The sequence below is a fragment of the Canis aureus genome, chromosome 8 (assembly GCF_053574225.1).
Source record: "Canis aureus isolate CA01 chromosome 8, VMU_Caureus_v.1.0, whole genome shotgun sequence".
Taxonomy (NCBI): Eukaryota; Metazoa; Chordata; class Mammalia; order Carnivora; family Canidae; genus Canis; species Canis aureus.
This window is the reverse complement of record NC_135618.1, coordinates 33,239,489-33,263,546: the sequence shown is the minus strand read 5'-3', so window position 1 is coordinate 33,263,546 and position 24,058 is coordinate 33,239,489. Positions and strand designations below refer to the sequence as shown.

Here is a 24,058-nt window from a genome sequence, read left to right as displayed (position 1 = left end):
AAAGTTTCCACAAAATGAAGGGCGTACAAAAATCTCTGAAACAAGACTGTTCTTCTGGAAAAAAAAGATACTCATATTTTAACTTAATCAACCGTCAAAAAATAGTGTCTCTTTAAAAGGCTCAAATTAACATATTTTATGTAAATGTTTCAACAGAAAAATTAGAAAAAAGGCAAAAATTGCAAAAACAACTACAATTAGGAATAAGAAAAGTTATTTTTTTGTTTATTAATTATTTTTAAAATTCATGAGAGACAGGGAGAGAGGCAGAGTCACAGGCAGAGGGAGAAGCAGGCTCTCTGCCGGGGGGGGGGGGGGGGGGGAGTGGGGGTGCCGAGGGGGGGTGTCCTGGGATCATGACCTGAGCTAAAGGCAGCCACTCAACCACTGAGCCACCCAGGTGTTTCAGGAATAAGAAAATGTAAATGGCCAAGAAGCATATTAAAAATCTATTTAGTAAATAACCAAAAAATACATCTTTGAAAAACTCAGTCTCATTTCACCTTCCAATATCTCAGTTTCTCAACGCAAAATGTTAGAAGTGATCACCTTAGCAGAAAAGGTGGCGGCAATAAGAATAATTTTATCATTATTCTTGTATTCAAAATTTCAAAAATAATCCTACTTAAAATCTATAGATCACCATCAATATATAATTTTCAATTATTTGTTAAAGATGGAAAAGAAATATAAAGGAGGAAAAAAGTATCACAGAGCATAGCACATAGGAAGGGTAAGTACTTTTTTGTGAAGCTTTTTGTATTGGTTGTGTATGTGGATAGTGTGTTTAATGAGTTGCAATATAAAATATTTTTCTTGCTGTGGATCAATTTAAAGCAAGTTTTAAAGCCACAAACACTGTTTACAAGGTGTGATTTGCTCATCTTTAGCTTGTTGCTCCTAAAGAGGTCCCCTGACTTTGCTCTCTACTCTGTGGCTGAAGCTGTCTTCCTTCTGTATCTAGAAGCTCTTCAAGTACACACAAAAGCAAGCAAGGCCGAGAGAGAGGGACCTACCTAAGTCACACATGCTCATTTCAATCCTCATGACTTACATATAGAACGTCCATTTTATTCAGTAATGATTCCATCCTTGAGATCACAAGAATATAGCCCTACTCTTTAGCCTCAGCTAAGTACAATACAATGAGCTCAACAATCTAAAAACATGTGTGTTTAATATGGGAGGTTTCAAATGTGAGAGAAGGACGATATGTTTGATAAAAAAGACTACATGCTGATATCTATTCATCACGCATATAACCAATAGAAGAATAAATAAGCTGTCAAGGTGAGAGGATAATTAAATAAAAATATTGTATATCCACATAATAGGATTTTTATAGCTATAAAAATCATATGTTCTAAGAATATATGATACAAGTAAATGCTAAAACTGGAGTAGTAAATGAAAAAAAAGAAAAAATGCATGTCATATGATTCCAACTTTGTAAAATAAAATATATATATTTAGAGAGAAAAATTTGTAAGAAATATGGCAAAATTATTTCAATGTTGTGTGTTAAGCTCTTCTATTTTTTCCAAATTTTCTATTTGGGAAAATACATTTAAAAGATTCAATTAGAAATGGAATTTGAAAATCCCTCATGAACACTGAGATTTTGCCTCTCCCATCTCTCTTGAGAACATCATTAGTTGCCCAAGTGCAGTAGCTAAATTTTTGTAGTTGTCTCTTAATTTGCAGAGGGAAAAAATACATTCATTTAAAAAGTTCTCAAGAAATAGAAAACATTCTAGAAAAATACTATATTCAATCAACTGATCAATTAATCAATTAAAAACATGTTATTATTTATTTATTGCCTAGGAATCTGGTAAATGCTATGAGGTAGAAAAGCAATAAATCCAGCCTAGAGGAGACCTCTCTGCTCAGCATGAGTTTGCTTGGGATTCTTTTCCTCTTCATCTCCCTCCCTCTCTGCTCCTTCCCCTGCGCGTGCTCTCGTTCTTTTCCTCTCTAAATGAATGAATGAATGAATGAATAAATAAATAAATAAATAAAATCATTTAAAAAAAGAGTAGTGATCCAGATAAAGAGTTGGGATAAATAAACACATGAAACAAATGTGCATGTGGGTGTATTAATCAATTGGATGTAGTAAGTGCTAAATGATGCCATATAGTGCAGTACATAGGCAGGGCTAACATACAGACAGTCAAGAAAATGGTATGAGCTGAAATTGGCAGAAAGCATATGTAGAGAAACCAACTTCACATAGACCTTGAAGGATGGGTGGAATCAAGATAAGTGGAGAGAAGCACAAACTATTCCAACCAAGAGAAACGTCCTCTGCTTGTCCTTGCGGAAAAAATACATGAGATGAGGGACTTCCTGTGTGATGACACTAGTCCTCAAAGTCAGAGGATCAAGATGTCAGCCTAAGACCCATGTACAGTCCCAAAGCTGGAAAAGCAAGCCCCTCCCCCAACCAAAGTCTGGACAATATGCCTGAAGGGCTATAGTATTTTCAGGAGATTGCTTCTTATACCATTCAAGTGATATTCTCCTGATTGAGAACAAACAAGATTACTCCTTGGGCAACAAGAGGAGGTAATTCAAAGTGATCCACTGCAAGCATTTATTATTTTCTCATGTTTAAAAATCTTGCATGTGTGCATTCAGTTAAATGCTTCCCCTAATCTTTATGCAAAATTGGAGCTCCAAGTAGATGAGCCATGCTTATCTTACTCAGCATACTCCACCATCGATTAAGTTCAAAAAAATATACATACAGATATATTTATTATATGTAAGATATACTATAAGACATTATATATAAGATACATGCACACATATATAGGTCGAACTCATCAGGTTCTACAGTTTTTTGCTCCTCTTCCACCCTGCCAGATATAAGGTCATTCTACCATTAACCAGGCCACGAGGCTGTCATCTAAACCCTGTGCTTGAATCTGCCCCACCCAGCCTTTTTGTCTTTTTCAGACACTGTGTAGCATTAGGCACTTGGCTACCACATATTATTCTCCAAGTGGCCCTTTGATATGCAGCAAAATAATGTTTCGTCTTTAAATTCTGAGTGCTGGCTTTGCTTCTCTGCTCCCCCACCATCTGAGTACACACTACTTTGTATTCATCTGGCTTAGGACTCTTCTTCACTTCCAATGGAGGCAGGAAACACGTGTTATTTGACTTTGATCCTCACTACCACCTCTTGGTTTTGCATGTGCTATATATGTTCTGTCCACTTCCCCCTGCATTCAGTAGCCTGGATTATTGGTGAAGCATCGGCCCATCAGAGACTGAGGCACTTGTACACATAGAGAACGCTATCTGAACATTTAGTGACATGATGTGGTTTTAAGTTTTATTAGCCCCACAATAATCTTTCCCAGCTCCCTCCCAAGCACCCCACCCCCATATACTGTGTATGCTATGTCAATGAGCTTCAACCCAAATGCGGTAGTCCCCTGACAATCAGATCGCTAGTCCCCTGGAGGTGCCACAGAGTCCTAATGGGATGTAATGGGAAATAAGGTTGAGTGTAACCAGATTTAAAAACCAAGTAGAGTTTTAGAGTACTCAAATAGAGTACTTTAGACTTGATGCAACAGATAATAAGGAGCTCTTATAGGCTCCTCAATAAGGAAATACTTGGTACAGGGATATATCAAAAAGATTGATCTCCATGAAACTTAATTCATTGCAAACACGAATTAAACTTTTCTAAGAAATAAGTCCAAATAATGAACTAAATAACAATGAAGCGTTAATAATGAAGGAACTGAATATTTTGCTAAAAAATTCCATTCTGGGATAATTAAGGGATAAATCAGTTCAAATGAAAGATGTCACTGTTATTAAAACTTCATTTATTGAATTATGTTTCATGTGAACAGTGTATTTTAAGATCATTTGATTATCATATAAGTCAATGTCATTTCCAGTTTTTAGAAAATTGATATTAATGCCTTGTCACTGAAAATGTAACTGAGTTTATCAAATTAATTTCTCAAAGGCCACCTGATAGCCACCAGATGGCAACCTGCACTGACGTCAAATTCGAAATTTAAGTTATAGATGGCCCTATGACTATGCATTACCACTCACTCGTTCCACTGGGTTCCTTTAAAATCATAAAACACAAAGGCTTTCTACTGTTTCCCTAAATTCCATTTGAACGAAATGAAATATGTTCTATCCAAAATGCTTGCAATAATTAAAGTTATTTTTTTCTTAATAGGAGTCTATCTAGAAATAGCACAATATGGAATGATCGTTAATAGCCCTGTTATGGTACTTGAATAAATGCCCATCAAGAGCACGGGTACACAGTAGTAAATTTCCTAAAGAAAATCCATTTTCATTTCAAATTCTGACATTTTATTTAGAAAAATTGCACCCTTTCTTTTAATTATTTCAGTAAACATAATGAGGGTATTGCTAACTACACCTCAGAGTACTTTATTTTCTCCATTTTTTTTTTTTTTTTGTAATATGAGTCTACTTGTAATTAAAGGCACACTGCATTAATGATGCCAAGGGTCTCCAAGGGAAACACTTAATGTCCACCTCATAATATTATGCCAAAATTACATGCACAGAAGACTTTTTAATAATCTTTGTTTCCTAATTTAGTTTTGATTGGCTCTGAAATCCACAGCAGCTCTCAAGGGTTCACATTTCCACAGTCATCAGCACTTCTGCACCATCAATTGTACAAACGCACATGACTTCTTCCGTCTGCAGGCTTCTTTTCAAAGCTTCTGTTTAACTTATCCAGAAAATTAGCTGCAGGCTGGAGATAATTGCAGATAATTTTGCCATTTTTAAGCCACTGGGGTGTTGCGTGGAGATATGACAGCTAAGTTTGTCTAAACACAAGAACAAGTCATAGCTTTGTGTTGTCACTTCAGCTTTACACACAGGTTCAGATCATCCTATTTGCTCTTTATGCAAATTGAAACAAATTGTAGTCACTAGATGATCTGTGTTTTCTGACAAAGCTGTGCTACGTGAAGCTTTTATATGGCTGGAAGAAGGACATGATCTATACTAAAATATTAACCCAGCCTTAAAAACAATGTTTAATCTTCTTGTACCCTTCAGATTCTTCCTCCTTAACAGAGATACTTCTTGAGCCATCAATAACTTACAAGGAATATATTTAATTAAAAAGAAAATGTATGGTCTCAATATACACAACTCATATATGTATATGTATGTGTTCTGTTTCCTCTATTCTATGTTCATGAATAAAAACGTCAGCGTGCTCCCATAAAACTAACATTCATACATGCTGGTAGGATTAATATACAACAATTTAAAATCACTATACATTAAAGAATTATTAAATAGGCCATCCAGGTTAGTAAGCAGAGATCTACTGGCAAATGGAATCATGGAGCCCTTTTTCCTAAAACTTCACAATAAACTATATCCTGGATGGCCACTGCCATGAAATGATGGAGCAAGCGCAAAAGGCAGCAAAGGGAACTCCTAATGCATTGCCAGTGAACTTCAACTTTATATAAAATAAATCAGCTATGGGACTTTCAGGGTATTTCTCTCACCAAATGTCCCCTTAGTGCTCAGAATTGTTATACTCGCAGCTAATAAGGGTGTACTCACTAACCGAGTAGGTGATTTCTGAAACCATTTTGCAGCAAACATTTACATATAAGGGTTAAGTGGTGATTGTGCTTGTGTGGCAGCTGCCCTGATGTAATGGGCCATAACGACCCTGCGGAAGCAGGTATGGGTGCTGGTGTCAAGGAGGAAAGAACGAGAAAGTCATAACACAAATGACTTGATGGATTCCCATTAGACCTTGGACTCAGGAGCACCTAAACAGGTCTGATAGGACAGCACCCTACACAGCTGTACAGCCGTGTGTCAAGAACCCTTCCACTAAAGAGTTTATGGAAATCCCAAAACTACAGAGAAGACATGTTGCTGTACGAGGCCATTATCATTGACTTGGCAGAGAATATGCACACAAATGGTCCCAAAGTATGTGTTTAAAGGATACATTATTAAATCTGTTATGCCAATCATATGCATATTAAGGACTCCAAACTGAGCATCAGTAGGGAACATCCCACAAATCTGACTCTGTCCCTTGGAAAACCATTCGGCCCAGTGACGAGCTTAAATGCAACCAAGGCTTCCAAATATCTACATCATACTAAGATGTAGCCTTTTAAAAGACTGTCCCGTGGATTTGGGGGTAAATATATAAAGTGTACGCATCACTGCACTTGAGAAAGCTGAGGGATAACACTAATTCTTTTTTCCTCTTTTGGTTTCTAACATCACATAGGTAGTGAACTGGGAGGGAACTGACTTGTTTAAAGGCTTGAGACCATGTCCCCATGAAAGGCGGTCATGAGAAGTTTTGTAAAGTGCCCTTTCCCACTCATGAGCAGAAAGAGAGGCACGCTGAAGACAGCAAGGAAGCCCTTCCATAGGATGACAGGATCAGGGCTCAGTTAGCATTCTCTTGCCAGGGGCTGAGGTCAGGAAAGCTGTACACACCATCCAGGGCTGATGCGAATGGAAACGGCACTCTGAAGGAGACCTGCTATTTTACTTAGATCTGTAAATTATGAAACAATTCCAGAAGAGGCATATTGCTACCAGTGTCATGCAAACCAACAGACAGAGCTAGAGTGTTCTCCATAATATGAAGAGTTGGCCCAGAACTCGTTCTCTGTTGCAAGGGGTGGAAGACTACACGACCTATCACCTGCACCGCAAGTGCACCCCAAATTTGCAATGAGATCTTAAATTTGACCTTTTTTTAAAAAAAGACTTTTATTTATTTATTTATTTATTCACGAGAGACACACAGAGAGGGACAGAGACACAGGCAGAGGGAGAAGCAGGCTTCATGCGGGGAGCCCAACATGGGACTTGATCTCGGGATCCCAGGATCCCAGGATCACACCTTGAGCCAAAGGCAGACGCTCAACCACTGAGCCTCTCAAGTGCCCCTTAAATTTGACCTTTTATGAGAGATTATCAAACACCTGGTATATAGCCAACAAATGTCCCTGCTCTTTTTTCAGACTTATTATAGTTTTGCTAACGTGTTTGAATAAAGCTCTTCTGGAAGTCTCTGGTTTCTAAAAGATAGCTTGCTTTTTTTTTTTTTTGGCAAAGCACATACCTGTTCCCCAGAAAGACGGGTCCTCTCTTTGAAATATTTAGTCTTTCAGGGCACTTTAGTCATAGTGACACCTAATAGCCAAGCTCTTTTTCTGACTCTCCACAAAATCAGGTTTAGACTATAATTCAAACCAGTCCCCAAAGGCACTTCTGAAAAATGGCAAGCCGTTAGGTTTTAGGTAAAAACACTCTTTATTGCTCAAAATTGTTTCCTGTTACAAAACCTTTTCCACAGTGCTAGGTCTAAGATGATCTTATGCTAATTTAACTCACTGGGGACTGTGAACAGATGCTACTTTGATTAATAGTTTCACTATCCTGAAAATGCCAGGCCAGGTTCAAGATAATAAAGTCAGGTAAGAATACTATTAAAATCTGCCATGTGATTATATCTGTTATGGGAAGAAAAACGAGATCACAATTCCAGGATCAAATAAAGACCACCTACGATAAAAAAAAAAAAAAAAAAAAAAAAAAAAAAAAACAATGACATAAACCAAATGAACACACTGTCTGAATTTTTTAGCACATTGATTTACATCATGTTAATCACCGAACTCTTTAGTAATACCTTATAGGTAAACTTTCAGCCACGTCCTTGGTGAAAATTCAACGCATCACCCCAATGTTATCTTTTCACACAGGACTTAACTTTCCACCCAGGAAAAGACTTATGGATACCACAAGTAAAAACAACAAATTCTGTAATTCTGCTTATCAAAAGGACGGCATCTGAATTTGTATGCCCAGGCCATTACTCTCCAGCAAATATGTTTTCAATATTCCAAAGGTCATATTTAAAATACTCATAGAAAACCATGACCCTTGAAAATAAGGGCCTGCATAAGTTGACAAACGAGCCTATTCTTGAGGCATTAGCTCCTCTCTCCTTTGCTTCTCTTCTCACTGATCTCCTAACCAAGGACTTCCACGTTACAGCAGTTTCCAGATGAGGAAAACCATGAACTCTAATCTAGCCTTAAACAATGAAATTCGGGGATGGCCTCACACAGGTATGTGAAGAAACCTTTGTGTTGTTAAAGTGGTTTACCAACGGATTTTCATCCTTTACCATAATGCATATGACCTAATCCTATTCCCAGTCTCCAACGTGAAATTAACCTTCAGCTGAACTTTGTCTTTTATAATCTATACACAATACACCTGTCTCGGTGGAAGCTTTGGTTTGCAGGAAGGCAGAAGGTACATTCCAGTGCATCGATCACACTGCGACTTGTAATTCCAGGGCCTGCAAGCAAGCCTCCATTGAGAAGGAAGCTAGCCTGTTGGCACAAATCTGCCACCCACAGATTCAGCACATGAGTCTTTACACTCCCAGCATTTGTACACATAGATGACATGCCCCCACGTAATATGAAATACTCTATTCAAAAGGGTTGCCTCACCATTGCACAGAATGTCTCAGGAGGGTCTCCACAGGTAATGTCCGGAGGATCCAGTTTTACTTTCAGATATTTGGTCATGTCCGTGGATTCCGGCTGACAGGCCATGTAATCCCAAACTTTCCCTTCTTCTGTATAAATCTGAGTCTTACACACATCATAATGTCCCCATACCAAAGGGTAGGGCTGCATCACTGAGGACACTGTAACCCAAAGGGCGTGAATTGACAGGAATCTTGACAAATACATCTCTAAATTCTTGGCAGTCTTCGTGGAAATAAAGCAGGGTGTGGTTATCGGTGATCTCTATTTTACATATACATATAGGTCTATATGTAGGCAGGTCTGTATATTTTTTTTTTTTTAAAAAGAGGATGAAACCTCAACGTAGATCCCAAATCTAAAACTGAAGGGCTGATATTGTGCGTGTTCAGGTATATTGAGGACTTTGGTGGGAGCCTAACATACTTGTGCGTTAGGCGTTGACAACTTGCAGCTTCCTCGTGGTCCTAGAACATATCTATTAGACTGGGGTGTAGTTTGGTTTTGTAAAAGATGTCCAGTAGCAGAGAATGACTTTGCAAAGTGATGGCTCTCCTGTTGTACATCCAATAACCCTGGGTGATCCTTGGTGCTCACGGCTCACACGAGATGCTCAGACTCAGTAGGATTTCAGTATCTGAAGCAAAAGGATGAGTGTCTATAGCCAGGTGTCTGTTTCTCATCAATCATTCTTTCCTTCTGGCACCAACACCCTTTAAGAAACAATAAGAGTAAGAGTTATTGCCCCAGAATCAATGCATTACAAACCGTATGATATGTTGACATTTGGGAGGTTTGATGCAATATAAAGCAAATTGGTGTAATATGGATAACCTTTACTCCGCTGTTTTGCTAGAATGAGCAAACCACAGAAATCATTCACATTGGGGAGAATTTTGATATGAAGGATTTAACTCTTCCATAACAAAGACAGATGTGCATGTTCCAGGTGAGTTACAGGTTTTCACTTCAAAAATTGTATTTCCATCTTGACAAAACTGAGAGCAAGCAGCTAGATTTAAACATTTCTCATGGATTGCAGTGCTAGAAAATCTTCCAGGAGAACAATGGGGGAAATGAATGCTTTTATAACAATGACAAAAAAGTGACAACTACTTGTATGCCTTTTGTCTGTTGGCAAAGAGACCCTAAAAATCTCTAAATTCCTTGTACATTTCTTAGCTTTTGTTAGCTGGAGTGAAAACCGGCATTGTTCACACAAGGCTGTCCCTTTGGATTTGCTCATTATATTGGAAGAACTTAGCCTCTTTTGTTTAGTTGCATTTAGTGATAAAGATAACTTGGCTCTCTGAAAAAAATACTCAAAAATAAAACCAAAGGAGCAAATTTTCTTTTCACAAGAATCTTCTATTTTCTTACATCTTTTTATAGCCATTACATCTGCATTTGCACTTACTTTCTGTAACAGAAGAAGAGAATTTGTCCCAAAGGCGAATATTATACACTGCTTTAAAACTAAAAGCTCTGTAGTAAAACGCACAATTTAAAATGCACACATAAAAATAGCTGAGGGTGAGTTAACAGGCCATGAAGCAGAATAATATGGCACTAATTCTAAGAGAAAATAAAAATTACTGTTTAAAAGTACTTTGGGTTAACTGATAATGCAGCCTCCCTGACTACGCGTCCTAGTCACTGGTGAGTTGAAATGGCAACTTTTCTCTTTAGAGACTGCTGTCCAAGTCTAACCAAACATTAATATTTGGAATCCAAGGTGTAAAAAACAGGCATTTGTGTGATTAGTTGGTTCATACAGTCGGAGTCCCAGTAATTATTTTTTTAAACACCTGAAAAAGGACAAAAAAGCCTACAGTTTAGAAAATGCCATTATAGAGCCTTTAATTCACATAGGCGGTTTAAATAGGGAAGTTCGGTATCTTCAAACAATCTTAGAAAAGGAATTCAATATACTTAAATAATGCACCATCTTAAAATGAACTAAGCCACAGAGACTATGAAATGCCAACGGATGGCTGAATAGTGTTTCCATAGCAAAGTAATTTATAATAATTGCTTTATGGATGCAAGTGCAATTTTCATTATATTCAATTCATAAAATGTTATCATACAGCTGCAATTTGTGATATTTTCTATTAGGAAAAGTGTTGAATATTTAAGTTCCTACGAAGCAATAATTAGCAGTTTGTCTAAACATGTATAAACTGCAGATTTGAATCTGCCTCCTCCTAGTAACATATAGATGTGTTGGGCACATTTTGATTTCTGAAGCTAAAAACAAAGAAATCACAGAGAAGCATGTGTTGTGGCTACTACAGCCCTCTGCTTTTTCAGATTCAATGGCGATTTTAAGCCGATATTTTCAGAAACAGCCGACAATTTGACAATTAAAAATCTGAAAAGGTGTTAAAATAACACAAATGTACATTTTCTAGATGCAGTTTTCAACTGGTTACTACTTCATTATAACAAGAACACACACTTTCATGGGGTGTGGGGGAGCTGGGCATTACAGCAGAAGTGGTGTAAAATCTATGAGACTAGAAATTATTAACTTCAACTCTTAGGTTCAAATACACAGCAACTTATTTTTCAAAAATAATATAATCTGGAAGACCGGGAATGGACTGCTCTGTTTGAAGTGAGTGAAAATTATGAGCTAATTTTTAATACTGTTTTTACAACGTGACCTTAAGTGTGTATTCGAATACTCCCTGACATTAACCTTCACTTTTTTAAAAATAAACCTAACATTTATTTGTAACTCTGTCTTTATCCACCTTCTGCCTTATGGCAACGACAAAATAAAGGATGACCAGATAGACATATGTGAAAAATTTGGACACTAAGGAAATGTATGTGAACCTGTTACTTGACGCGACAGCAATCCCAATATAACGAATTCTCATTAAAGTATAGCAGAATTATAATGATGGTCATTACACAGAATTATGGACTACACCATTGATCGAATTTAGAGAACTGACAAGGAAAAATGCAGAGGAGTGCAGGATATTTGAATATTAGGCAGTTGCAGGACTGTGCGACAGACATTCTTGACAAGAAGCAGCCAATTATAGCTTAAATTTCTGGCACATAACCAGTTGTGATTAATAGTTTTCCATTACATTACAGACATATTATTAATGTATTAAAAATGTCAAGCTTTGGCAAGCACTAATATGGCATGGCTCGGTTAGTCTGCAGAATTTACATTTAATGAGCTCCCATTGACATAGAAAAAGATATTGACCACGGCATATTACAGATCAGGAGCAGAGGGTCACTAAGCTGTTCTTTAACATAATTGCTTAATTTCATCCTAATTTTTTTATTTGTAGCATGTATGCTACTATGTATTCTTCACTCCTTACTTTTTTCAGCGCCACATACAGTTCAAAGAAAATCCTCTTGTTTTAAAATTAATAAGAAATTAAATCTGTGAATTTCCATGGCACACAGTGGAAAGGAAGCCTCTGTCAAAACTCGGGAATTTGCTTTTAAAGTATCATTATGGAGTTTTCAAAGAAAATAAAACAATATGAAAGTAGAATAGTGTTTACCCCCTAACCTCTATTGCCTACTGGCACCGGTTCCCATCTGGCTATGCTTTCAACCAGGTTAAAATCATCAACAGCTTCTTAAAAGCTACGTCATCACAGCAAATAGCTAGGCAAACGGAAGGTGGGAAGGACAGTCAATGACATATTTGGGGATTTAATATACAAAACCAACCCCTTCTGGCCCATAACTGAACTAATTGCCAAGTAATGGGGGCTCTCAATTTGTCCCAGGTGTCCGTATCACCTAATGTGAGCAGCTTCAGAAGGGCTCTGGGCAGTCACAGTTCTAGTTCTTTGCTTTGCCAGCCTTGGGAATTGATTGTTTTCAAATAATGCCATCATCTCTACCTATGCACTAAAGTGCTGAGAAGTCCTCTTTGATGAAAATACCCATTAATATGCTATGAGAACTCCACAGACTCTCCCTGGTATATAAATTTGCAGAGCTTATGTGAAAATATAAAATTATGTCCTCAGGTTGATAGATGCTATTGATCTGGACTAAAAGGGGCTGTAACATGGCTCTGCATCCACAGGACATCTTTTTCCAGGATTCTGAAGCTAATTCCCTTCCACCTGCGAATAACTTGGGGGAAAGTATTTCACAGGCCCTTTCTCTCATCAGAAAGGAAGCCTCCCAAAGTAGTACACAGGAGTAACAATGGTCAAAATTATAGACAATCATATTCTAAAAACAACTGCCAATTTAACTGAGAGGAAAATATTGACAGTAAATCCATTAACTCTAGCTCATTTGTTTTATTATATAATCTCACTAGGAGGTGGGAGTGGTAGTAGTAGGCTATTTATTCCATAAATACTCAGCTCTTCAGGAGCACCTGAAATAGACAGCTATTGACTCATTCCTCATAGACATTAAGAATTTTATAAATATGCATGTTTCTGAATGGGAAGGAACAAAAAGAACACTGACTATAATCATATTTCATTGAATGAAAAGTATAAAGAGATAAAGACATACCCAAATTCTATAACCCACCAAAATTAGCAGATTCCAACACTGTCATAATGAGATTGACATAATTAAGATATACTGAATGCTTTTTGCATTTATTTATTATTGTGAGGAAAGCATTTTCTAGCCACCTTAACGGGAAACATTTGCTTCTACCCTTTTGTTAACTGTCTTCCGGAATATAAGGAATTTAACATGTGCTGCAACATCATTGGCATATTTTACTCGTGCTTGATTGGGTATTATGAGCAACTGCCTATCATGAGATTCTTAATAAAACCAAATAGCACACCTTAGCATTTGACAGACCTCGGTTTTCACTGAGAGAAGAATGATTAGAGGAATCAGATAGCATATACTTAGCAGGATGTTTGGGGATGGGATAATATATAAAATTAGTTCAGAATCAGTTAAGCCTGGAAGAAATCTGGCATTCATTACCATAGAACAACAAATCTCTCCTTCTTGTGTAGGAAAGTTCAGACAGCCAAGGTTCCAAACGCACATTTAAGAAAATATACACCCACCTGAAGTTTTGAAACAAAGCTCTGGATTGTGAAGATAAAATCTTAAAGTATGCTATATCTAGGGATCCCTGGGTGGCGCAGCGGTTTAGCGCCTGTCTTTGGCCCAGGGCACGATCCTGGAGACCCAGGATCAAATCCCACATCGGGCTCCCGGTGCATGGAGCCTGCTTTTCCTTCTGCCTGTGTCTCTGCCTCTCTCTCTCTCTCTGTGTGTGTGTGTGACTATCATATATAAATAAAAAATTAAAAAAAAAAAGTATGCTATATCTCTTACTGACCTACAACACACACACACACACATTTTTTTCTTAATGTAATATTTGACTTTCTGAGTTGCATGAAATTTTATTTCTTTCCAAGCGACTTGATGCTCTGGTAACTCTAAAACTCTTCACATCTTAACAACTCTTAGAAAAGCATAACAACTAAATGTGTAATGGCTTAAGTTTTTTGACATATTACCTGGGGTTTTTGTTTTTTTGGAATATAATAATGGAGGCAGACAAGTAGTTGTGCCAATTGCAAATATACAAAAGGAAACTGCAAAATACATTAAGCTCGTCCTAAAAAAACTAACCCGATTCACTTTAACACACATGCCCCGTGAAAGCTGACAAAACAAAAATCTCAATAGAAGAAATAGCTTTGTGTGCAAATAATATAAACTGTTTTCATACAAAATTTTAAGATGAACTCTCATAAATTTCACAGTAAGGAGTATAACCACATTAATAGCCATATATGGAATTCCGAATGCCTTCATATTGATCTTTAGTGGTGAAATATATGTCATTTCACGGCATCCAGAAGAGAAAAGGAAATATATCCCTTCCATATGTAAGCTGGAACAACATGAGGTGCAAAACACTTGATGCATTTTTTTTCTTTGCATCCTCATCCACGTGCAAATACCCAAATTTTGTCTTAATGAAAAACTGAAAGTTGCATATCTTCCAAAAGAATCTTGGACAGTCACTGAGCTGCCTTTCCTTTGCAAAAGAGAAGGGGGGATGGGTGGGCAAGACTTTCAAAGAGACGCAAAATACCTAATGAAATCTGGGGCTGTTCATTCTCCACAGGTTAGAGAGGCTCTCAAGGGCTCCACAAATCAGGGGGAAACAAAACACCTTGCCCCTTCTCTGAAAAAGAGAATTTCCGGGAAACTTTTCTTCTAACAAGCTTAACCATTAAGTAAATTGGAATAAATGATTTTGTTGGAGGATCTTTCTGGTTAATTTCCCCCCGTTTCTGATAGCTAGCTTTTAGTATGTTCAGTCATAAAACAGGGCCTTATTTCTAGAGCAAATCTACTGCCAGTCACGCCATATGTTTAGTGGAATTCTGAATCTTAGAATTTTCCATTCGGAAGAATGACAAACTGTTAGGATAAGGAGCGGCAGCTCTGCATTCGGAGAGGAGAAGCACGGAGAAGCTGTTGGGTAACCAAGGCCTCCGCCCTCTGCAAATCTATACCTGAGGCGACGGGGGAACGCGTCTTCCGACTTTTCCCAACCAAGTTGCTTTAGGATCCCCGCTGGGCATCTCCCCGCGAGGCGAGGCCCGCGGAGGACGACGCCGGAGCGGCGGGGGGCGCGGGGGGCGCGGGGGGCGGCGGGGGGCGGCGGGGGGCGGCGGGGGGCGGGGGGCGGGGGGCGGGGGGCGGTCCCGGTCCGTCGCTGCAAGAAACGGCAGAGGGCGCACTTTCTTTTTTTATCTAACTTTTCCCGGGTATGAATCACTTAATTGGTTATTTTGGGCCCACTAATATTCGGGATTGTTTGTATTATATATAGACAGGCTCGGACCCACAGAGGACCGGAACCCGACGTCCCAGCCGAGCCCGTCCCCCGGTCCGGGCAGCGCCCGGAGGCCCCGCGCAGCCCTCGCCGTCCTGCTCCCGCGCGGCGCGGGGCACCGGCCTGAGACCCAGGGGACCCCGCTCTGGGCGCCCGCCGGCTCCGCGGGGCCGCCGGGGGCACGGGCTCGGCGGGGTTTCTCCAGGGCCAAGGCCACCGGCAAGAGGGGCAAAGAGCCCCCTGCGCTGGGCGGGCGGGGGCGGGGGGCGCGCCAGGGGCTGCGGGGGCGGCGGCCGGGCTCCCGGGCGGGGGGGCACCGCGCGCCCACCGCACCCCCAGCACCCCGCACCCCGCGCCCACCGCACCCCCAGCACCCACCGCGCGCACCGCGCACCCCGCACGCCCCCCGCGCACCCCCCGGGCGCCCACCGCACCCCGCGCCCCGCGCTCGGGCGCACACCCAGGAAGGCGCGCGGGTGGGTGTGAGCGCGTGCGGGAGGTGCGCGCCGCGGCTCCGCGCTGCCTCCTCCGGGCGCTTCACAAAGTTCCTCGCCCCCCCCAGGCTCCCTCCCGCCTGTGGCTCGCGGGGGCGGGGAGCCGGGGGCCGGGCCCGGACGGCAGGCGCGGGGGGCCGCACTCCCCGCGGGGCCCGCTGGCCCCTGCGCCCCCGGGAGCCGCCCGACGGCGCGGGGGGGCCCTGCCCAGCCCGGGGGCCTCGGCCGAGCGTCGGCGGGGCGCGGGGGGCGCGGGGGGCGCGGGGGGCGCGGGGGGCGCGGGGCCGGGTGCGGACGCGGGCCGCCGCTGCAGCCGCCGCCACCGCCCGGGTCCCGCCGCCCCGGGTCCCGCCCGCCCGGCCCGCGGTGGGAGAGGCCCGGCAGCCCCGCGCCCCGCGCCCCGCAGCCCCGCGCCCTCCCGCCCGCCGCCGCCGCCGCCGCGTTACCTGGGTCGCGGGCCCGGAGGGGGAGCCTCCTGCGCGTCGCCCCCTCTCGGAGCCCTCGCCGGGAGGGGGGATTCCTTCCCGTTGACGTCCTCTTCCGAAATGCAAGAGATCAGGGACTTTGACAGGTAGCCGCGGGGGCGGGGGCGGGGGCGGGGCGGGGGCGGGCGGGGAGGACGCGGCGCCGGGAAGGTGCGTCTCCTCCGGGGCCCGCGGGCAGGACGGGGAGGCCGCCGCCCTCGGAGGTCGCCCGCCCGGCGCCCGCGGCCGGTCCTCCGCGCTCCTCGCGCCGCTGCCTCTGCCACTTCTCGCCTTAAACTTTTGCTGGGGGATTTTTTCTTCCCTCTGTTTCTATTTTTTTCTCCCCTCCTGTTTTTCTCTTTTTCCTCCCCTACAGATATTTATTTTTAAGCTGCAGGACGATTTCCTGCGTCCCGGGGCTCAGAACCGGCGGCCGGGCGGCTCCACCTCGCTGGGCACGGCTCTCATTTTATTTCAGCCGAAGACGCGGAGCTTGGTCGGGAGGGACGTAAATCAGGACCATTAGCGTTGGCGCCAAGAAGATCCTCTGGTGACACGCTCGCCCGGGCTTCCTGCGCGCATTCCTCCGCTCAAGTCCGAGCTGTCCCCGCGCGGAGCGCTGAAGGCTGCGAGCCGCGACGCGCCCCAAGTCCGTTTGATGAAATATGCATGGCCCGCGCCGCTTCCGGACCGCGGCTCCCGGCCCCCGCCCCCGCCCGCGCCCGCGCCCCCGCCCGCGGCGCCCGCCCGACCCGCGCCCGCGGCCGCCGAGCTCGCGGCAAACTTAGGGACGCGCGCGGCGCGGAGTGAGCGGGGCCCGGCCGCGGCGGAGCCCCAGCAGCCGGCCCAGGCGCGGCTCGCGGGGCGGCACCAGCGTCTCACTTAAAAGCGGCTCCTCTGCTGCAACTGCGAGGGGAAGGATCGCAGACCCCGCGCCACCCCGAGACCCGGGCGCTCCGAGCGGTCCTAACTCCGTCCGGCTCGCGCCGCCGGCCGCGGCTCCCGACGCAGGTGCCGCCGCCCCACCAGCCGGGCGCCGCGCCTCCGAGCCCAGGCGCCTGCCCCCCGCGCCCCCCCCCGGGCCCCCCCGCGCCCCCCGCCCCCAGCCGCGATCCTCGCGGGGCTCCTCCGCCCGCAACTCCCGCCCCGCGAGCCGCCCCCCGCGCCGGCCTGAGCCTCCTGCTCCAGACACCCGTTCTCCTGCGCAAAGTTGAAGTTCAGGAGAGCTGGGCGCGCCATGGCTCCTTGCTCTTCCCAAAGAAGCACACAAATGCCCCGGCCCCGAGGCTGCATTCCCCACCGGCGGGGGCTCAGACTTACCTGGAATCACTCTTAGCTACACGCTAACGTCAAAAAAATAAAAAAATTAAAATTAAAAAAAATCCAGCCTTAGATAGGGAGAGACTTTAATTAGGAAGACTATTGCAATAGGGAGAGGGAGAGCCCTGATCTCAGAAATCTGTAAGCATCTCAAAACCAAACCAAAAAAAAAAAAAAAAAAAAGCTTGTCTGTGTAAGGGGAATGCGCAGGAAGGGAAAGTTGGACAGATGCGAGGAGTAGACGGAGGAGGGCACGACTGCCCTGCGGGGCTCGACAAGGGACGCGTCTCTGTGGTCCGCGGATCTGGGGAATAAGCTGACAAGGAGCCCCGTTCTGTCTGCATTTTAGCGCTTGCTCAGACTTTCCGGCAAGCCGGCATCCAGGGATCCAGGGTAGAGGAGGGAGGAGAGAAGCCCGACTCCAGGCTGGTCCAGGCAACGCGGAAGGCACACATGGGCAGCCGTCCACACTCCCTGCCTACGCGCCCCACCGGAGAGGCGCAGAGGAAGCGCAGAGGGGTCACTTCTGCAATGACTGGAGGTGGGGGTGCTGTCAGAAGGGTGTTTGGGGGAGAAGGTTGTTGCACTGAGCCTACAGCCAGACCCTCTTTGGCCCCCAAGGAGCCAGGAAGGAGGCAGGGATTCCAGGCATCCAGTCCCTAGACCCTTCACGGAGAAGCCACAGCAAATCCTTACCTTGACTTTCTCCAGTGCTGCAAGCTGTGATCTCCTTGCTTTCCACCTCCCCGTCTCTTTGCTTAAGCACTGACATTGCAAAAAAAAAAAAAAAAAAAAGACCTACCTAAAGGGTGAAACTCTCTGAGGGCATGCTTAGACTGTGTTCATTCAGCGCCGGTCTATGCTCCACCAGGTTGAAATCTACTGATTGTAGGGAGATGTCACTCACCACTTAACCTTCCCTCAGGGGCTCCACAGCCTAGAACCCCCAGGGGAGCCAACAGGGCTTAAGAAACAACACCCACATTGGTCCTCTCACTTCTCATTGCCGCCCCACCCCCCCACCCCCCAATGCTGAATATGAAGGGCTCTCAGCCGCTCCCACCCCCCCCACCCCCCAATGCTGAATATGAAGGGCTCTCAGCCTTAACCTCTCCCTGTCACAGGGAGCTTTCTCTCCATTTTGGCTCAAGCCAAGGAAACCCTTCTGAGTTTCCATTCTCAGCTTTGAGTGTTGCAGGTCCTTTTCCGGGAAAAAGTAAAGAAAAGATATCTATGCAGAGACTGAGAAATTCCTTCCCGGAATATACCAAGATCTTTGGGATATTGGCTCCCACCCTGGAGGAATGTTCCCTTCCAGCTGCCCAAGTCTTAGAACTAACCTCCTTCCCCCTCTTCCTTTACTAAGACCCTCCCTCACTGCCAGGGCTCCTTTGACTATGAGGCAGACACCAGTCCCAAACAAGTCTGCTATGGGAAAGGGGATCCTTTGCACTTAGGTAGCTTCTCCCGCTCCTGGAGTGAGAGAGTCTTCCAGAGGTGATTTTTTATTCCCCCAAACAGCTGCTCTGATCTTTTCACAGACTTGGTAAATCACCAATAAACATGTGGATCTAAACTTTGGCCAGGATATCAGAATCACCCAGAGGAGACTTTTCAGCATTAAAATCCCTTTCTCTCCAGATTATGATCCCTCTTCCAGTGGGGCTGGGGTAGGAAGAACCTTATCTCCAAAAAAACCACTTTGGGTGGATCTGCTATACTCCCTCGGACAGAGAAGCCATCAATTTATATATTAGACTAGCTTTCCTGAATGTATCTTTGCACAGTTTATATAATACACAGCAATCAGAAATTTACTTTAGATATTTTCTTGGCATCAGAGAAAGTAAGTTAGGGCATACTTACTTTTCCTATCATCTTTTGCCTTCTCCAAATATATATATTTAACTTCTTTGGAAAGAACGATTTTTCTGTTTTTATTTAACCTTTCGACTCTACTTTTTTTTCTCTCTCTCCTTTTAGAAAAGAATTGTTTGATCTTTCAGTTCTCCAGCTTCAGATCTCTGGCAGGTTTCCATGCATTCCTCATTCTTCTTCAACTTAGATTTTCCTTTGTTTGTAATCCTGTTATGTCTCTAACTATTGTTCATTTTCCTAGGTTATTAATTGCTTAAAAACCTTCTTTTTAGAGATTTGGCAAGGCTGTTCAAAAACTCGTAATGTCAATCCACTGAACTGGTAGAGGTGGTGTATTTGCAATAAATCTGGTCCAAAAAGATATGTGTCTTCTTAGAAATACTGTAAAGTACTTAACAAAGTAGGTATAAGATCAATGTTCATTGTAGGTGTGGATAATTTTTGCCCATTTCCAGGATTCCAGTTACAGCCTCCTTGGTAACAAGAACTCCCACTATGTTAAATTAAGACTTCCATGTCTGAAATATCCAAATCAGGGACAAGTTCTGTTTGGCCAGTTGTATACTATGTGATAGATGCTTTTTATAGCCGCTGCTTGTGTCCCAGTAGAAACATCCTTCCTCGCAGTTGTAAAACCTTTAGCTCTTTCTTGCCTCCACTCTGTGCTTGGGGACATGTTTTATTACAGAGCCATTAGCAGCGTAGTTTTGACAGGTTTTGAAGTTCCTTACCTAACAGGATTTTTTAATGCTTAAATATTTTGACATTTAAACCTCTCACAAGCCCCTAACCATCTGGCCTGGGCTCTATCACTAGACTGTATTGGCATTTTCCTTCTGTTGTAGGTGTTCCAAGTCCACTTATCTTCGAACTTTAAATTTACTAGCCCAAAGTATCCAGTGTCGAGCATGCCCAACATAGGTATATCAGCAATCTCATTTCATGTCTCTGAGGACTGATAGTAGATCAAAGGACGTCTTCTTTAATATAAGAAAATGCATGCATCTACGGTGCTACTGATTCTCGAATGTGAAGAATAGCAGATGGTATAAGCTATTGATAGTTAATGACTGGTGCAGGGAACATGACCTTTGGCATCCGTGTGCTTTCTAATATATGGCGCTGTGCAAAATAGTTTGGAAATAATAAAACAAGCTGCTTGTTTAAAATAACATAAACAATTTAACAAAATGTAGAGTCTGACCATTTCTTAGGAGAAAGCATTCTAAAAATGATGACCGTTTTTAGTCAAATATTTTATGTCTTTTTTTCTAATCTAACTTTACAGCCCTAGAAGTATTTGAGGGAGAATACTTTTCTTATTTATGTTTACCTTATCTCAACCATAAGAGATAAACAGGAATCACTTCTTAATTTTTATGCTTTCAGAGCATGTGACATTAGATGTTTTTATCCAACCAGTAAAATCTGTCAAAATCATGACACCCTGAGCTTTTGTTAAAAAAAAAAACTATTTCAGTGTTTTTGAGACTCAGAACACTGAGAATATCTGTTTAACAGTTTGTCTTTTTTCTGAGACTACAAAAAGAGGCATCCCACTAGCAGGTTCGGATAATGCTGTAGTCTGAACAAACTCATTGTCCACCAGCTTGTATTCTGTTGCACTTGGTTTGCCTAAGATCATAAACTTATTTCTTGAAAAAAGGAGATCTTGCAGTTAATCTAGTGTGTTGGGTGAAAAGAATTCATCTTCAAAATTAACAGCTGTGTAGATTTCTTCAAATGTAATTTTCATATTTTCAATTATTCTTCTTCAACAACAAAATCAGCATCCTTTCCCAATGGAGAAGGAAAATATATGGAGGAAGATTGAGTAACGCCCTTCGTCTAATTTAGAGATCTTTCCATCAATTCCATCCCAATGGTTCTTCTCTCCAATTCAATAAATATTGATGGAACCCACACCGCCTGCCAGGAACTGTATTAGGTGCTGGAGGCAATGCAAAGCTCTCAAGTCAAAGTGTACACTATCATGTTGGGAAAAGAGAGCTGTACTAACTGTAATGTACATTTTTAATGTCATCCTGGAGATGGCTTAAGGAAAATGTAGTTGTAATGGTCAAGTCTAGAGACTCCTTTTGTACCCAAGATGGGACAAAAATGCGTACAACTCAGTCAATGGCTTTAGCAATCACCATCAGGCCATTGGCCCAAACTATAATAGAGTGTCAACTCTGTGCTTTAGCGGCCACTGCAAGAGGTTCTTGTACTATCCTGTAAAAGTGGGGTAGAATGCAACAAGGGCTACACTAAAATTCTGTAAGCCACTGCAGCGAAAATATCCATGATGAAAGAAATTCCAAGAATCAAAAAATAGTAGAGACAGAAGAGAAATCTAAGATCCCAGAGTACCATTGGTTTGAATCATACTCTATCCAGACGTTTCTCCCTGCTTTTCTTAACTCTGCTTCTGGGTTCAGTTTGAGGTTTACTGTTCTGAAATTATTACTGTGGCTGCTGTTTTTATCAGCTCTATCTATGGCTCCCATCCTTTAGCTTCTATGCTGAATGGAGGCAGTGGATTTAAGCTGGTGTTGGCTTCTAGTGAGTAAGATGGGTTTGTGCCAAGTGGCCTTTACTTCCCAGTGGGCTGCCATCTCCTTTGGCAAGAAGGCTCCCTCTCCTACAGAAAATGACTAATTCTCTTAAATTCTACCTCAATTTGTAATGGAGAAGAATTAAATCAGAGGCGTTGTGAATTCTCTTCTTACTCCAATGAGCCAGGAAAAAACTCAAGTATCAGTTTTCCATACTGTGAAATCCCATAGGAAATAACGCAATTGTAAGATTGCTGTGATATCATAAAAACTATTTCTTGTTCCCCTCTCCCCTCTTTTTTCCTTATTCTCAAACACCCCCTATGTGCTAGGGACTACATCAGAAATAATAAAATGGAGGGCACCTAGGTGGCTCAGTTGGTTAAAGTGTCTTCCTTATGTTCAGGTCATGATCTCAGGGTCCTGGGATCAAGCCCCTGTCAGGCTCCCTGCTCAGTGGAGAGTCTGCTTGCCCCTGTGCCCCCACTCCCGTGCCTGTGCTCTCCCTCTCTGCCCCCCCATAAGTAAATAAAATACTTTTTAAAAAAAGAAATAATAAAATGAGTAAGGCAGTCTCTGTCATAGAGTTTACAATTGATAAGAGGAAGCAAATTTGTAAACATCCAATGTGATGTTGTTGTAGGAGCCAAGACAGAAACCACAGGGACTGGGTAAACCCCAAAAGAAACGATGTATGATCCTCCTCAGAGAATCCTGGGAAAAGTTGGCTAGATGAAGTGGTAAATGATCTACAATACACCCCAAAAGATGAGTAGTGTTCACCCAGTAGGCAAAGGAACAAAGAGCCTTCTGATCAGGAAACGCGGGGCAGGAGGCAAAGTCAGGAGCCCTAATCCAATAGGGCATATTTTGGCAGTAGTTTGGTACGATTGAAGCCCATAGTCCCATACAGATAGCCTTTGAGGTGAATGCTTCCAAGCTTTTGACACTGCAAATCTGTAACAAGAATTGAGAGCAATAGAGAAAATCAAATGAATGGAAGTTTCCTATGCTATTTAGGTTGAGGCATATGAACATGCCAATAAATTACCATTACTGACCACAGAAATGGCAATTTTATGTCTCAACCTGATAGGATCAAGAACCGCCCATTCAGTTCTCAGTAATCCCTGTGAAGAGAAGAGAGTAATTTAAAACAGAAAATAACTTTTAAAATTTCTATATTTGCTTTTGGAATGTATTATATGCCTTCCTTTGGCAAGAGATACACTTTCCTAATGAGGTTTTGTGCTTAGATTGGTATTAAAATTAGTCGGATTTCCCTGAGTAAGCACTGACAGCAGGAGAACAGGGCTACAGAGCAGACTGGTGACCAGGAAATCCAAAGTTCAACCATTTAACCAGGGATAAGCCACACATGAATAATGGAGAGTTGAGTAATTAGTAATTATAGATACCAATTAAGCCTTAGATGAAAGAACCAGCCCCCAATCATTGCACCATGGCTTACATTTTTGCAATCCTAAACCAATGTATTTCAAACTCCTGTTGGAGAATAACTATTTTCAAAAAGCAAAGGGAAGAAAATAAAACAAGCTAGAAAAAGGTGCTAAAATTCAAGAAATTCAGGAATCATGCATAATGGAAGGAAAGAGCAACAAATTGTTGTTTACATGAACTAGTACTTCTCTAAATCAAAGTGGAATTCAGGTTTTTTTTTTTCTCTTTTTGGTGAAGATAGGACAGTTAATCAAGCTTTTGACTTTTTATGACTAGACAGTCAGGAACTGTTATTGATGAGGAGGAAAAAATGAATAAACTATTTTTGTTTTTTTACCTATCCTCCCCACATATACCCAGCCGCCGTCAACATTTATCAGTCTTCGTTTTCTTGATATCTATATAAAATGAGACTTAGGAATAACTATCCCTCTCTTCAGCCACTTCC

The 24,058-nt window shown here is 42.7% G+C and overlaps 1 protein-coding gene across 1 annotated transcript in view; it reads right to left on the bottom strand.

Moving 5' to 3' along the window:
- NTNG1 (netrin G1) overlaps positions 1–18,109 on the bottom strand; it is a 309,029-nt gene extending 290,920 nt beyond the window's left edge. Inside the window, exons 1-2 of the mRNA XM_077906996.1 lie at positions 17,714–18,109; positions 8,556–9,307 (exon numbers count right to left, since the gene is read on the bottom strand). Coding sequence (XP_077763122.1) covers positions 8,556–8,801 — 246 coding nt within the window. The 5' untranslated portion in view covers positions 8,802–9,307; positions 17,714–18,109. The remainder of the gene's footprint in view (positions 1–8,555; positions 9,308–17,713) is intronic.
- Between the last annotated feature and the right edge of the window lie 5,949 nt (positions 18,110–24,058).